Genomic DNA, 14,189 nt, shown 5'->3' on the forward strand with positions numbered 1-14,189 from the left:
CAGTAAGGGTTCAGTGCAAAATGATTATAGTTTGAGATGATTGTTCGCAGAAATTAGGAGACCAACATGTATGCTTGTTTTGCCCATTTCATTGTAATACAGTAGCAATAAATTTAGCAGTTGATTGCAGTGTGAAATGATTTAAGCTCTAGCTGACCTCTGACCACAAAATATTCATTTACATGTATTTGGTTTCAGTATACTGTATGCAGAGGTGTATTACGTGTACGTTCATCTCCTGTGATTTAATTACAACTGATCGATACATGTGCCTGTAGTATGATTCTGCCACAATTATCATGGAGAAGGTATAGCTACATATATGTACATATAGTATAAATGTAGGTACATGTAACATGACTGCATTATCTTAATTTGTGGATAGCTGTGTTTTTTGACCAGAGAGCGAAAGTCAAGGGAGGTAAGTAGCCAAGGGAGGTTATTATAGTGTTTCAAGAGAGGTTAATGTCATTTCATTATTTTTGTCTTTGCAGATTCAATTCTGGGTTTCTTATATCGCTGCTAGTGAAAGGGTTTCATTGACTTGACCCATAACAGAGTGGTTATTGTTCCTTCGTGGTTACATCGAATCAGAGTGTCTTTCCAGAAAGACAGTTGATTCTGAGACCAAATTAAGGAGAAAAGAAAGGAAAGGAAGAAACGTCAAAAGAACATCCAGCTTGAAAATTGGAGGAAAGCCAAGATGAGCAAGATGTCGACAAACAGTGACAGTGATGATGACATCATATTGTTCCCTATCACAGATCTTAATGATGATGACGACAATGAACACGAGTCGTCAGAGCGCAGTGACAGTGACAGTGACAAAGTTGAGCAGAAACCGAAGATGCTCATGTCCCTGCGACAGAGGAGACTCTCAAAGGCACTGGCTGCTGCAGAAAAAATGCCCAACCTAAACATCCACAAGAAACACTGGTTTTCCGCAATCCGACGAGCGCGCAACATGGAAGACCCATGGTCGGTGTTCCACATCGAGAATTTGCCGGCAGAGAAGGTTATCAGACACAGGTACAACGCCCTAAAGAAGGTCTGGACCAAGGATGAGGTGGTCGTCAAGATGGAAGAAAAAGTGCGAAATTCAGGTTTTTGCATTAATTGATAACGGTTTTGTCTGAATTTAAAACTATGAGAGGTGTAAGGTTGGAGTTGAGAGGTTGTAGCCAAAAGATGTATTGGAAAATCGAAAGCATTGAAGTAAATGATACACACTTAACAAGTTTCTTTTGAAATTATAGCTCTCTTTTGAAGCAGTTAAATTTAGTGGGTGAATCAGTCAAATGTTGGGTCAAAGTTATCTGACCATAGTGATGCTTTTGTACCTTTTTAAATTGATTTTTTGACTCAAAAGCACTATATTTTGAGATATGAATGAAATTTAGTGATCAGAATAATAGAAATTTTAGTCGGTTTTGGCACTGGCATAATTTTTCGTGTAACTCAACCTCCACCTGTTTTTGTGAAAATCTGTTCATGACCACATTGTGTTACATGTATATATGTACCTAAGATGATTTTGCATTCCAGGCTTTTAACCGGGGGGCAATGAGGCAGTGCTTTAGAATGTAAGTGTACACATTTTCATGTATGCATGCTAACTGTTACACTATAGATATTGGTTGAATTGTTTTCAAGTGAGATATTTTTTATACCTGTGTTGTTTGCATGTCGTGTTGTGCCTGGTAAAGCTGGCATTTAGCCTATATGACCTGGTCAGGTATCCTTCCATGAGTTGCAAGTTGCTCATCGCATTTTATGCACATGTGCAGTCTGAAGCTACCTAAAAGCTGACGAAATTGAATTAGAGTACGTCTATTTGTTTATTTGTTGTTTAATGCCATACATAAGAATTTTTCACCTGGACTATGGCAGTCATTTTTCTGGTTGGGGTAAACCACCGACCCTTGGCAAGTTACTGACAAACTTTGCCATGTATGACATACATATGTGTACACGCTATTAATGGAAGACCAGCTGTCCGCTAATGTTAAACTAAGCTAATGGCCAAATTATCAGCATCGACTGCTTATTGTCACCAAGGCCTCATTAACAGCGGGACTAGAGAATCTACAAATTCCGTGTCCAAGGCCGGGATTGAACCCATGTTCGGGCCACTTGTCTTAGGTAGGATTGAAATATGCAGTATGAACAGTGCAAGGATGGATGGGTGCTGTACATGACCCTGCAGAGAAACCATTGAATGGTGTTTCCTAAGAACCTCTAGAAACTGGATAAGGCTATGAAGAACTGCACGTTATAATATATGCAGCTATGGTGTATCCAGGACAGCGTAATCATGTACATGTAACTGTAACTTACATTCAATATTCAACATGTCAGTTGTTAATGTTATATGAAAATGTATATAGCCATTGTAAAATCTAAAAGTGATGATGCCAAAACATCATTTTACTTGTACATGTTAGGGGACATTTATCTCTGGTAAATCTAAAATCGTCTCACGTTCATTCCCACGGGGAAGTCTTTGTCCGCTATCATCTGACATGTTTATGTTTTCAATTAACCAGCAGGCTTGTGTATGGGAGAATCTGCTAGGGTACATGTACAGGGGCATTTAGTTTTATAACTATGTTAAGATAGGGTCAATAAACTATCGTTTAACAAAACAAATGCATTTACGTACATGTACATACATATGTGTATGTATGTAAAAATGAATTTAACCTTGGGCCATATTATGATATAATAACCTTAATTAGCTGATGTGAAAGATTGTTTCCTTTGTTGATATAGTTTGGGTGTGTGCATTCAAATGACAAAGGCTTTGATTAATTGTGTTTAATCATGTGAAGGTTTAGATTAGCTTTTGCATCACCTGATTTATGGCAACCCATTATTCTCTGTTTAAGCCTGTAAATCTGCCCCAGCTTACATTTATGTGAACAAAGGCATTATTATGATGGTAGCACCTTTAAGATTTGCACATACAAACGTATATGTGTACACATTGAAGCTGTCACCTGCATGTGCTACAGTACATGATCATGTACCTTAATTCTTAACCTTTTCAACCACTTCTGCAACCAATATTTTGAAATATTCCAAGAGAATTATGGGGTGTAGAGAAATAATTTGCACAGTTTTATGAAACTTTTCCTTTAATAACACAAACAAATCATTTTTAGCACCCTTTTCATTATAATTGAATGCATAGTTTCCATTGAAAAAATTTGCTTTAGTGGTTGAAAAGTTTGACAATTGTGCAGGTCTACAGGTAAGCATGGCAGGGAGTAAAACTACGGAATATGCTGTTAGGCTTGCCACAGAACAAACCATGATGCCAAAGTGAAAACAATGCCAAGATGAGACGTATTGATGCATCCACAGATAGAAGCGAAAACTATTTGTGTACATTCATGACATAGATAACACTAGAAAAACACAGGTACACGTTGCTGAAAACAATTCTGCTAATGGTGCACTGAGCTGGAGTGTTGGTAAACGAACTGGTTTAAAGTTGACTTTGTTACAAATTGTGACGTGAATGTGAATCATCTCTGATGCATTGCTGTAAAAGTACATGCACATGTAGGTCAAAAGTATACTGGCTCACTGGCTGTAAACAAGAATACATGGTCGTTTTCTCCCTTGGAGTGTTGTGAGGATATATTGATCACAAAGTCCAGACTCTGCAGGTAGCATGTGTGTAGATATACCCTAAATCACCTAAAATTTCATCCACAAAAGTGCATTTTTAGGGGCAAATAAATGTCACAAAATATTATTTTGGGTCCGAAACTTACAATTTTCCAGCAGAATATCACCCCATGTTCCGAGCAAACCTTAAAACACCTTTCTGAAATCAAGAAAACCTCAGAATCAGGGGGGAAAATGGGAAAGTTAGTAATGGACGAAATTTATGGTCATTTAAGGTCTGTATGTGTACATGTATAATTGTAAAAATTTGCAAGAGGAGCCCGTCTGATTTATGGCATTTATGATTCACTGGCTCCTTTGTGAGCCCCTCACTAGCTTTTTTGGGAGCCCCTCACTGGCTACTTTGGCAACCTTGACTCTTGACCAATAAGTTTACAGACTCGCTTATTTGTGCATTCCATTCAGTGGATTGTTACTTTAAATAATTATAATAACATGGCTAAACAGATGGCACATTTTTGTGATAGGATTTTTTTCATACTTTTCGCAGTAAATGTGGCAAACAAAAAATCAGTGAATTGATGTGAAATATTGGATAAATGTACTGGCACAACATGTTCGTGTATGTTTAGTTAAAGTTGAAAACATCTGCTGCCCTTTGACTGTCATGGCTGTGTACAGTAAATCTATTGATGGCTGCTACATCAGTCATATATCACAGAAGGACTATAAATCACTTGAGCCAGTTAGGCCTGTGAAAGATAAAAATGCAGTTTATTACCACTTGGGCCAGGTCAGAGCAATACCATCACCTGAGTGCTCAGGAAATCAGATGATCTCATGTCAGCGTGTTAACATAAAAACTCGAAAATCACCATGCAAGCAATAGTGTTGAGTTGTTGTTGACCTATTTAAAAGCAAGGCAAGTGAAATGGTTTGTTGCATTTTGTACACACACAGGCAAGTGCATATTAATGTGATCCATAAATTTTACGAAGATGTTCTTTTTATCTTGTGAAGGTAATACAATATTCTACCCCGCTGTTAGTTGCGGGCCGTGTGCAGATATAGGTACTAAATTGAGATGACCTTTCAAACAGTATCAGGTGTGTTATGCAGTACACCAGTGGGTACATTTACCTCCCCGAGTAATATCATTTCATGCTGTTTATGTCTACAAATAAAAGATTTGAGTTTGTTTACTTGTTAGATTTGCTTCGTGATGTATATTAAGGTGAGCTATCGGAATTTCTTTCAGTGATGAACGTGTTATTTTGCACAGTTTATAGCTAGTGCTTTTGTTTCTACATTTTTATATTTTTACACCCAGATGCAATGACATTGAAAAAGAAACGTTTGTTTCAAGATGTTCCAATCTGAGCTCAACAGTATGCCACCATAATACATGTACAGTAAACTTTTATGTTTCTACATCATGCAACAATAAGATACAGTGTCATACATATGCAACTTTGATGTGTCTAGGTCAACAACTGTGACCTCAGCTTGCCATTGATTGGTCTAAAAAGCATGACATCTGTGTCGGGAGTAAAACAGAATGGCAGCATGAAACGTGCAGTGTTTGCCACATTTTCTTGATTTTAGAGGGTAGAATAGACTTGAACACCTTTGTCTTGGTGTTTGTTGCGTAATCGGATACCGCTGAACATTGTTTCATACCTCCTCAAATCCCCCCCCCCCTCCCCGAATCCCTCGTATCGGGCTACTCAACAAACACCGCTATGGCTATGATGTAGAAGTGAAATAAATTTCCCTTCTACATCAGTGCATGCAGGGTTGAATTTAAGCAGCTATGGCACTACTCTTTACATTTGGCCATAGGTTAAAGTTTTTTTCACATTCTCACATTGAAAATATCAAGTGGCCATCATATAATAGCCACACCCTGTTCCTCTCAACAGATGATTAAGGTAAAGTGCAATGTAGGTCTGAGGACCCAAGGACTGTTAATGAAAATAAGTTAGCCATTTATGATAAAAGATAAATGTACATGTACAAGATAAAAAATAAGTGGCTTGTTAATATTTAGTGGCCAGTTTCTGAAAGAGGAAAGCTCTGTTTATTGGTCAAGCAGGAATGGTATCCTTCACAAGCCTGGGCAGCAATGAATGCACAGGCCAGCGTTGTCTGTTGTCAATATTCTGTTTTTGGTTTGAAAGGCTAAATTGGGTGTAATTATTTCTGACAAGTACAGTATGTATCATGAATGGTATCTGTTTATAGTCAAGCCAGTGCAGTAGTTGATGAAGACAGTTAATCACAGACATTTGTTTGAGTGGAAATAAAAGCTTGTATTGTGCAGGGTTGGTTTGACTTGGCAGGCATGGTAAACATCGAGTTCACCAGGGGCTGGATTGCAGGAATATCCTCCAGTCTTTGAAGGACAGCTGTATGGGTCAATCTGACCTTGGGATGTCTTATTTTTAGCTTTTCTGTGGGTGAAAGATTTTCATGGGTGTCTGTAGAGGATGTTGCAGGGGGGATTTTGTTCTGTCAACCTGTTAAAAATGTGCCCTGGTAAATTTTGTCTTTTGTCAAGTTGTGTCTAGAAATAAAATAGTAAGATGGGTGATTGACAGCTAGGAATATCTGGTCAGTGTTGAGGGTGTTTATCTTTGCTGTGAACTGACCCTGGCTGTATGAGGGTCAGGTCGGTGGTATGTAGGCTGAGCATGTCATCCAGGAACTTTACACTCTTGGATCTGTTTACAATAATACATGCTAATTGTCACCTCCTGATATACAGTTTGGCATATACCTCAGTGTATACACATGGTGATTTACTGTTAGCCTGTGACTGACCCCAAACATTCACCTTTCAGATGTGTCCATGGCATAAAGTCATACCATTAGACTACCATGGCCCAACACACACCTACATTAACAATGTCATTTCTGATGTTGGATGTGTGCCTAGAAATGTACATGGGTGTTCATTAATTAGTCCTCTACAGGGAAGGGGTGTGGGGACTATAGATTTGGACCCCATTTATACTGTCAATCTGTCAATCGTCTCATAAGTTTTCTGAACTTTTTCCAAAAATGGTTAATTATGTTGAATTGAAACTTGATACATGGCTTCAGCAAAACAAGATACAGACCTGGCAAGTTTCAGCTTTCGACCCCTACTCCCCTCATCCAGTAGAGGCGGTCCTTTTTTGTCCAAACTGTTTTCCAAACTTTTTGAGGTGAAACTTATGACATTATTTCACTCTAACATGTTTACAGATCAATTTTTCTGAACTTATTTAATAATATTTCCTTGAAATGACATGACAAGATACAGGTCAGTGTTTGGGTTTTGTGCTGCCATGTAGCCTACATGTACAACCATATACTCAGTGGACACATGAGGTTAATTCTGTTGGGTGACCTGAGGTAATAGAGCAAACATGCACCCCCAGGGATAGAGGTTAGAGGGCTAACATTGGGTGGTGGGTCTGGTAAACAGCAGAGAGGTAAAGGCTGTAGTCTTCAGTATTAGACCTCATGGATGAGTAGGGATCTCCATGACAAGGCCAGGGCAGATGGAAGTGGAAACCACAAGATAGGGGGGGTTGGGGGGATCCTGAACTTAAATCAGATGAACAGTAAACATACCATAAATATCCCAATAGTAGTAGAGTTGTGAACAGGGCATTCTACATGTATGTAGTGTATACAGCCATGGTTAAATATATCCTACTTGTAAAGGCTGTAAATAGTCTAATAATCATACATGTGACTGAAAATATTCTAATAATATAGGCTGTTAATATCCCATAATCATATTTTCAACCTTTACAGTCACAAAGGGAGAATGGGTGTTCATTTTAAATACTGTATTAAAAAAAATATGCTTATTCATGACTGAGCATGGGTGATTGAGCCAAATTTTACATACATTTATATCTGTTAACTTCATAGAGCATGTGTTTTACCTGAAAGAAAATCCTAATCCAAAGCAGATGACTCCAGGATCCTGCTAGTCTTTTCAATTTTAACATCCATGTTACATAACTTGAACCTTTCACGAACTTAATGAACTTAATCGTATAGTGAATATGCTACAGTGAATGCAGGAACAGCCACATCACCAAGTATTGAAAACTTGACATTACACATGTTGGTTTACATTTTACTCCATGTTTTGTGCATGATGGATTTCACAGGAACAAGGAGGACTTGTGTAATATGCCCTGCTTGCCTTAGGCTACACTTAACCTCTGTAGTTCCTACTAGGGCAGACTGTCCAGGATAATATAGGCAGGCTGTCTTCCAAGGAGAAAGATAATCTTGTAATTGACAGAAAGTAGATACATTTATCTGTATTGGATGAGAACCAATTGACTTCAAATTTTGACTTGTCCATGAAATTGAATAAACATGGCTTGGCCCAGAATATCTTTAATGTGGAGAAAAGTAACCCATTGTGCGAGTTGAGACTCCCATACTTAAGACATTTAGACCTAGATGTTACAGAAACATGTGTCGGCCTTCTGTCCATTGCTGAGAGGGAACCCTATGCACATGTACTTAATAATTTGTACAGAAGAACATGCAGGAGTACAGCTATTGAATATATAGGCAGATTAATATAGCGTAATCTGATGTCAGTTGATGATGCAACATTTATGCAAATTGCAATAGATCCTTAAATACGAGTAAAATCATGAAGGATAATTCAAAAAATGAAATGCAATGTGTTCAGTTTTCACAGGAACTGTTGTCAACATGCCTATCCTGTTATTGTATTTACATACATGCATGTTAAGATTTTTGTGAATATAATTCGGAAGGAATTTGTAATATAAATCAGTACAATTGTTGAATATGGCCTTGTATGGGTAATGTCCATCACTTATTGTTTACATAACATTGTCATATTATCATTGATGCCCATCATTCATTTATAAAACATGTAGCAGTTTTAGTCACATCATTGGTGGTCAGATGAAATAGCCAGGGCAGCTTGGGTTTCACCATATTACAAAATATAGGAGGAACAAGACATAGCATTTTAAAGGGATGTATTGCTGAAAGAAATTCAGAATTTTTGAGCTGGTGCAGCTAAATACTAATATGAGTTCCATTTAAATCTTAACTAAATGCCATGGTGGATATTTTCTGAAAAATCTAAATAATTATTCTGAAAGAATTAAAAGGAGAAATCCATGACTGATGTAGGGTATTTACTCGATGAAGTAACATGCAAATGATGCTCCTAAACATTCGTACAATGCATTGTTCGCTTGTGGAACACACATGCAAACAAGAAAGTAGATGACAATGTGGACAGCTAATAACTGTCCACGTGAAAAAAGTAGAATGTGTAACTTAGCAGGGTAAATTGACATTTCTAATGATATTATTATTGACAAAAATAAATTTGATGTTGCGCCCCAACATAGTGTTACTTAACTCTTTTTGCATTATCTTAACAGGAAGAAGTTGTCCAACTTTTTGCACTCTCATGACTGGAAACATGCAGCTAACTATGTGGCTAAACACTACATAGAGGAGGTGGATAGGAATGTGTACTTTGAGGACGTCCGTCTGCAGATGGATGCCAAGTTATGGGCAGAGGAGTACAACAGACACAACCCACCCAAAAAGGTAGTTACATCTGTAAGGCATGGTTAGGTGTGTAATGTTGGCCAAGATACAACAAAAGTAACTGTTTCAAGCACATGTACCCTTCTATTTATACTCACCAATGTGGTGACTGTGAGTTCAAGTCCAGCTCATACTGGCTTCCCCTGTGGCAGTACGTGAGAAGGTCTGCCAGCGACCTGCCCGGTTCCCTCCCATCATAATGCTGGCCGCTGTCATATAAGTGAAATATTCTTTAGTATGGTGTAAAACACCAATCAGATAAATAAATAAACAAATAATCAAGGTGGCTTTTTCAGTGTCTCTAGAAGTGGAGGCGGTGGGGCACGTAGCGTTAATAACAACTTCCAAAGCTTCAGAGTAAATACAAGATGTTATCCCCACACTTCATTATGTCATTGATAAAGGTACCGGATAGTTAGGAACATTCATGGAAGAAGTGTATCTGTGCATTTATGATATTGACACAAAAGTTCCTTTGCATGTTTATGTGCATGAAATGGGTAAATGGTAAATGCAGGTGTTACAATGTTGATTGGATGAAATTTTGCTACATTAATTAATATTAGGCAGAAAGAAAATAAGTTTAAAGTGAATCTCAGTCAACCGAGTTTTGTTGTTGTTGTTGTAGGTGGACATATTCCAGATGTATGTGCTGGAGTTTACAAACAGACCTGGCTCCCCTCTCTACCATCTGGAGCACTTCATGTCTGGAGATTACATCAAGTACAACTCTAACTCTGGCTTTGTTGAGGAGACCCTGAGACATACTCCACAGGTGACTGAAGATTGAGACACAGATTGAGACATGAATTCTTGCAAATGTATACTAGACAGAATGATCTTCCCTGAAGTTACAGTTTTCTCCTCAGGTTTGGATAGAAGGACTAGGTATTAGGTTTTGAGCTTTCATATGGTGTATGCTATATCAGGAGATAATAAGAAAATATGAAATTTAAATTTTACCAAAATGCTTTTCAATTTTTAGAGATAAGTTAATTTGTATTTTAAAATATAGATGTATTTCTGAAAATTATATTATCACATGACTGTATCAATCACAATATGTTTGACTTAATGCAACTTAAATTTTACAGTAGAATTATAAAACTCATTTCCGTAGACTGAATTAGTTTTTTAGCACATGTAAATTACAAGCAGTTAGGGAAGTGTTTTAATACCTGCTGCTTTTCACATCTGGGTTACACTTTGCCACATGTTTACGTTTTCTGTATCTCTTTCCAGGCCCTGAGTCACTTCACATTTGAACGATCTGGTCACACTCTGATCGTGGTGGACATCCAGGGGGTGGGGGATCTGTATACAGACCCACAGATTCACAGCATTGATGGTACAGAGTACGGGGATGGCAATCTGGGAGCAAAGGGCATGGCTCTCTTCTTCCACTCCCATGTCTGTAACAACATTTGTCACAGCCTGCATCTGTCCCCCTTTGATTTGGCCAAATCAGAGGTAGCCACGCAGAAAAAGTTCATCAAGAGACAGGTATGGTAGTGGTTTAGTTAGTCTGTGTCTTTGCCAACTTTTTGGCCACAAATAAATATTGAAAATATTCTTAAAATGCTTTTCTTACTTGATATGATGTTATTTATTTTGAGGCTTAAATAATTTGAACTTTAACCTTGTTTAGTTCGTTGATGATTATCTTCCATATAGGTTTGCTTCATTTTCGTTAAAAACTATTAAATAATGAAATGTCAAAGGCCCAGTGACACCCCCGTCAGATATAGAGTCATCTCTTACGATGGCAGTGTTTTATTGTTTTACAACTCATATCCTTTCTGCTTACGTCTATATTGTTGTATTTCTGTTTGGAAATGGATGAAAGTTTTGATGACAAAAAGATACTAATTACTATATTGTGGTAATTGCCACAGTTATTATCACCGTGATGCCACACTTTCCTGTATGATTAAAAACTCTAATGATGCCTATTTATTTAAATCTACAGCAAAGTTTTGACCACACGGAGGTGCGTGGTAAGGAGGAGACGTGCGTGAGTGCGTCCCCTATTGACAGGTTTGATCTCACAAAGTTCCTGGCTAGGCAGCGCTCTGTCTCCACTAACAGCAGTGGTAACGGGTCCCCAGACATCGGAAGTCCCCTGACAGAGGAGGATACCACGGAGGATGACCCCATGTCCCCTGATGGCTTCATGGGCAGGGTGAGGCGTACCAGGTTTATGAGCGAGTCGGACTCCATGTCTATGACTGAGGTGAGTAGCTAGAGTGTGAGAGTCGAGGAGTAGAGGGGCTGTTTTCATGAAAAATACTTACTGTTAAGTTGTCCTTAGCTAAGTGCACCTTATATTTCTACAACGTACGTTGTCATAGTAGTTAAGGGCTTACTTAAGTAAGTGTGCTTCATGAAACTGACCTGAGAAGAGTAATGCTGCAATCTTTTTACAGATGCACCATGGCGGCAGAGAAACTTTGTTACCATATGGTGGCAGAGAAAACCTTATACCAGATGTGATACATGATACTTAGATGGCCTGATTTACTGTAGGAGAAAAAGTTTGGGCACCTACATGTATGCAAAACATTCTCTCATCTGTTGAAAGCAATAAGTTTTGATTAAACATCTTTTCTTTTTTCATTTTATTATATTTCCTTGTTTGGGGTGCAAATTCTCAGTTTATGGCATTCAAAATCGGCTTAGATCATATCCTGGCATGTAAATTTACTGGTACATACGAAAGACTCTCGGGGGCCTCAGGGGCTCAGTTAGTTAGCACACTAGTGCAGTGTAATGACCCAGGAGTCTCTCACCAGTGCGGTCGCTGTGAGTTCAAGTCCAGCTCATGCTGGCTTCCTCTCCGGCCGTATGTGGGAAGGTCTGTCAGCAAAACTGCCCGGTTTCCTCCCACCATAATGCTGACCGCCGTCGTATAAGTGAAATATTCTTGAGTACGGCGTAAAACACGAATCAGATAAATAAATAAATAAATCAAAAGATTCTCTGCTGGGCAATTGTATATGTGTAAAAGTGTTTTCAGGCAAAAGACAGAATTTTTCTCTTTCATAGCCACACCATATCGTTGTACATTCATTTAGTTTAGATCAACATTTATATACACCTAGTAAAATTTTAATAAAGATGCTACATACTGTAAATGACCTAAAGTTTCGCATATGAGTTACTGTCGTTCACTTTCGCATGAACTGAGTTGGCAGAAAGATAGAGAAGTTGACAGAAGAGAGTGATCAGCCCTCGGTCCATTTCATTAATACCCTGCCTGGCATTTAACAGCTCTGGTGGCTAATCCTCGCCACATGGGGTCAAGTCACAGACAGTGAGGTGTGCAGGACTGTCGACTTATAGGCCTACTTGTACATCTCTAAATATACCCATGAATGAAATCAGAGAAGGTATTAAGATAGGCGATATCTATTACAAACCTTTAAATTTCAAACACTCGGGTTAGGCCTATGTGGAAGTCACCTCACACTGTTGTCTGGTGAATGGTTGTCTGCTGAGAGCCCTCATTATGCAACGACTATGTGTACTAATGTATTTCAGCTAAAAACACGTCACTGAGAAATATCTGTCATCAGCTTCCCGTGTCCATGTAATTCCAATTTAGTATGTCAATCTACACACACATGTAGTTTCATTACAATCAAAGTCTTCCTTTGATTACCTTTCCCGAGTTTTGAAATTGGGAACTCCCACTAAACACAGAAAACATAGTTTCCAAAAACTACCACAACTACCTTTGACCTCTTTTCGGTAGCACTGTGTGCAAGTCCGTCATATCATGTGTCAGACAGGATACAGGATTTGTCCATGTTGTTGACATATTAGAAGTGCGCACAACGCTGACGCCTGTATAGCAAAATGAAGTGAATGTTTTATGATTACTGGTATGCAAATATCCCCAGGTGTCGCCAGCGACAGGTAAGATTATTTTTTTGCTTTTTGTTGGCAAAAATCACGCCATAAACGGGTGGGCTATAATTGACACCTGGAGATCTTGAGTCCTGTCAGATTGTAAGTAGTTGCTTTAAAAGCAGTTTGAGTCATCATCTGCTGGTAATTTGCAAGTAAGGATTTGCAGGGTGATAAGTTCTGTTATAGCTTTGTGCATGGAGAGTCCTGCATGCATATTATAAACGCATATTTGACATGCCACTCCACGTGTGTATAAAGGTACTGGGTGGTCACGCTCACGCTCATCAATCTCCAGAGAGGTTTCTCCCCAATTCCCTTTTATCATAAAATGGAGAACATATAAAACAATCAACGTACACTTCTATGAAGTGAACCTTTATGTACTAAATTCACATAATCCCCTGACCACCGCTGATCTCAGGAAGAACCACAATCAATGCAATGAATCATGGGATTCACTTTCCGAGTTTGAGGGTAAAACTTAAGGTCATTTACGGTATAAGTGGTAAATTTGTTTCTTCACTTAAAGTTACCTCAGATTGAATTTATAAACAGGTATGAGTTCATATAAGGATTATCACAAAAATGAAATCCATTGTATTCTTATACATACGTACATTTTAATACATTTACTGTTTGTGTGCAAGCTTTGTACATGTAGGCACATTATGTTTACTTTCAGATACGCTTGCTTCAGTAGCAGTTTGTTCGGAAATGCAGGTGTTTAAAATACGTGTACATGTATACAATTTTTGTAACTGAAAATATGTGTATCTACATGTAGGTTTTCTTAAACATAGTCTGGCATCAGATTTAAAGAATTACTTCATGCGCATACGGTAGTTAATTTATATTCATTTTGTGAATTTGTGGTGAACCAGCCATTGCCATGCCCTCTCTCTCTTTAGGATCCCTCAGATAAACAAATGTGGGCTCAGGAATTCCGGGACACTGTATGTGATCAGCTGACTGAGTGATTTCTGTGTCGTCTTACATGAATGTCTGCCACATTCAGCTAGCTTACT

General features: G+C 38.4%; 1 protein-coding gene across 1 annotated transcript in view; it reads left to right on the forward strand.

The window, feature by feature from the left end:
* The window catches only part of LOC135461631 (eukaryotic elongation factor 2 kinase-like), a 32,049-nt gene that overhangs the window by 8,902 nt on the left and 8,958 nt on the right, over positions 1 to 14,189 (forward strand). The window contains exons 2-7 of the mRNA XM_064738812.1: positions 495 to 1,090; positions 1,546 to 1,583; positions 9,081 to 9,252; positions 9,881 to 10,027; positions 10,495 to 10,755; positions 11,222 to 11,485. Coding sequence (XP_064594882.1) covers positions 704 to 1,090; positions 1,546 to 1,583; positions 9,081 to 9,252; positions 9,881 to 10,027; positions 10,495 to 10,755; positions 11,222 to 11,485 — 1,269 coding nt within the window. The 5' untranslated portion in view covers positions 495 to 703. The remainder of the gene's footprint in view (positions 1 to 494; positions 1,091 to 1,545; positions 1,584 to 9,080; positions 9,253 to 9,880; positions 10,028 to 10,494; positions 10,756 to 11,221; positions 11,486 to 14,189) is intronic.

Source organism: Liolophura sinensis, chromosome 1, assembly GCF_032854445.1.
Source record: "Liolophura sinensis isolate JHLJ2023 chromosome 1, CUHK_Ljap_v2, whole genome shotgun sequence".
NCBI classification, from domain to species: domain Eukaryota; kingdom Metazoa; phylum Mollusca; class Polyplacophora; order Chitonida; family Chitonidae; genus Liolophura; species Liolophura sinensis.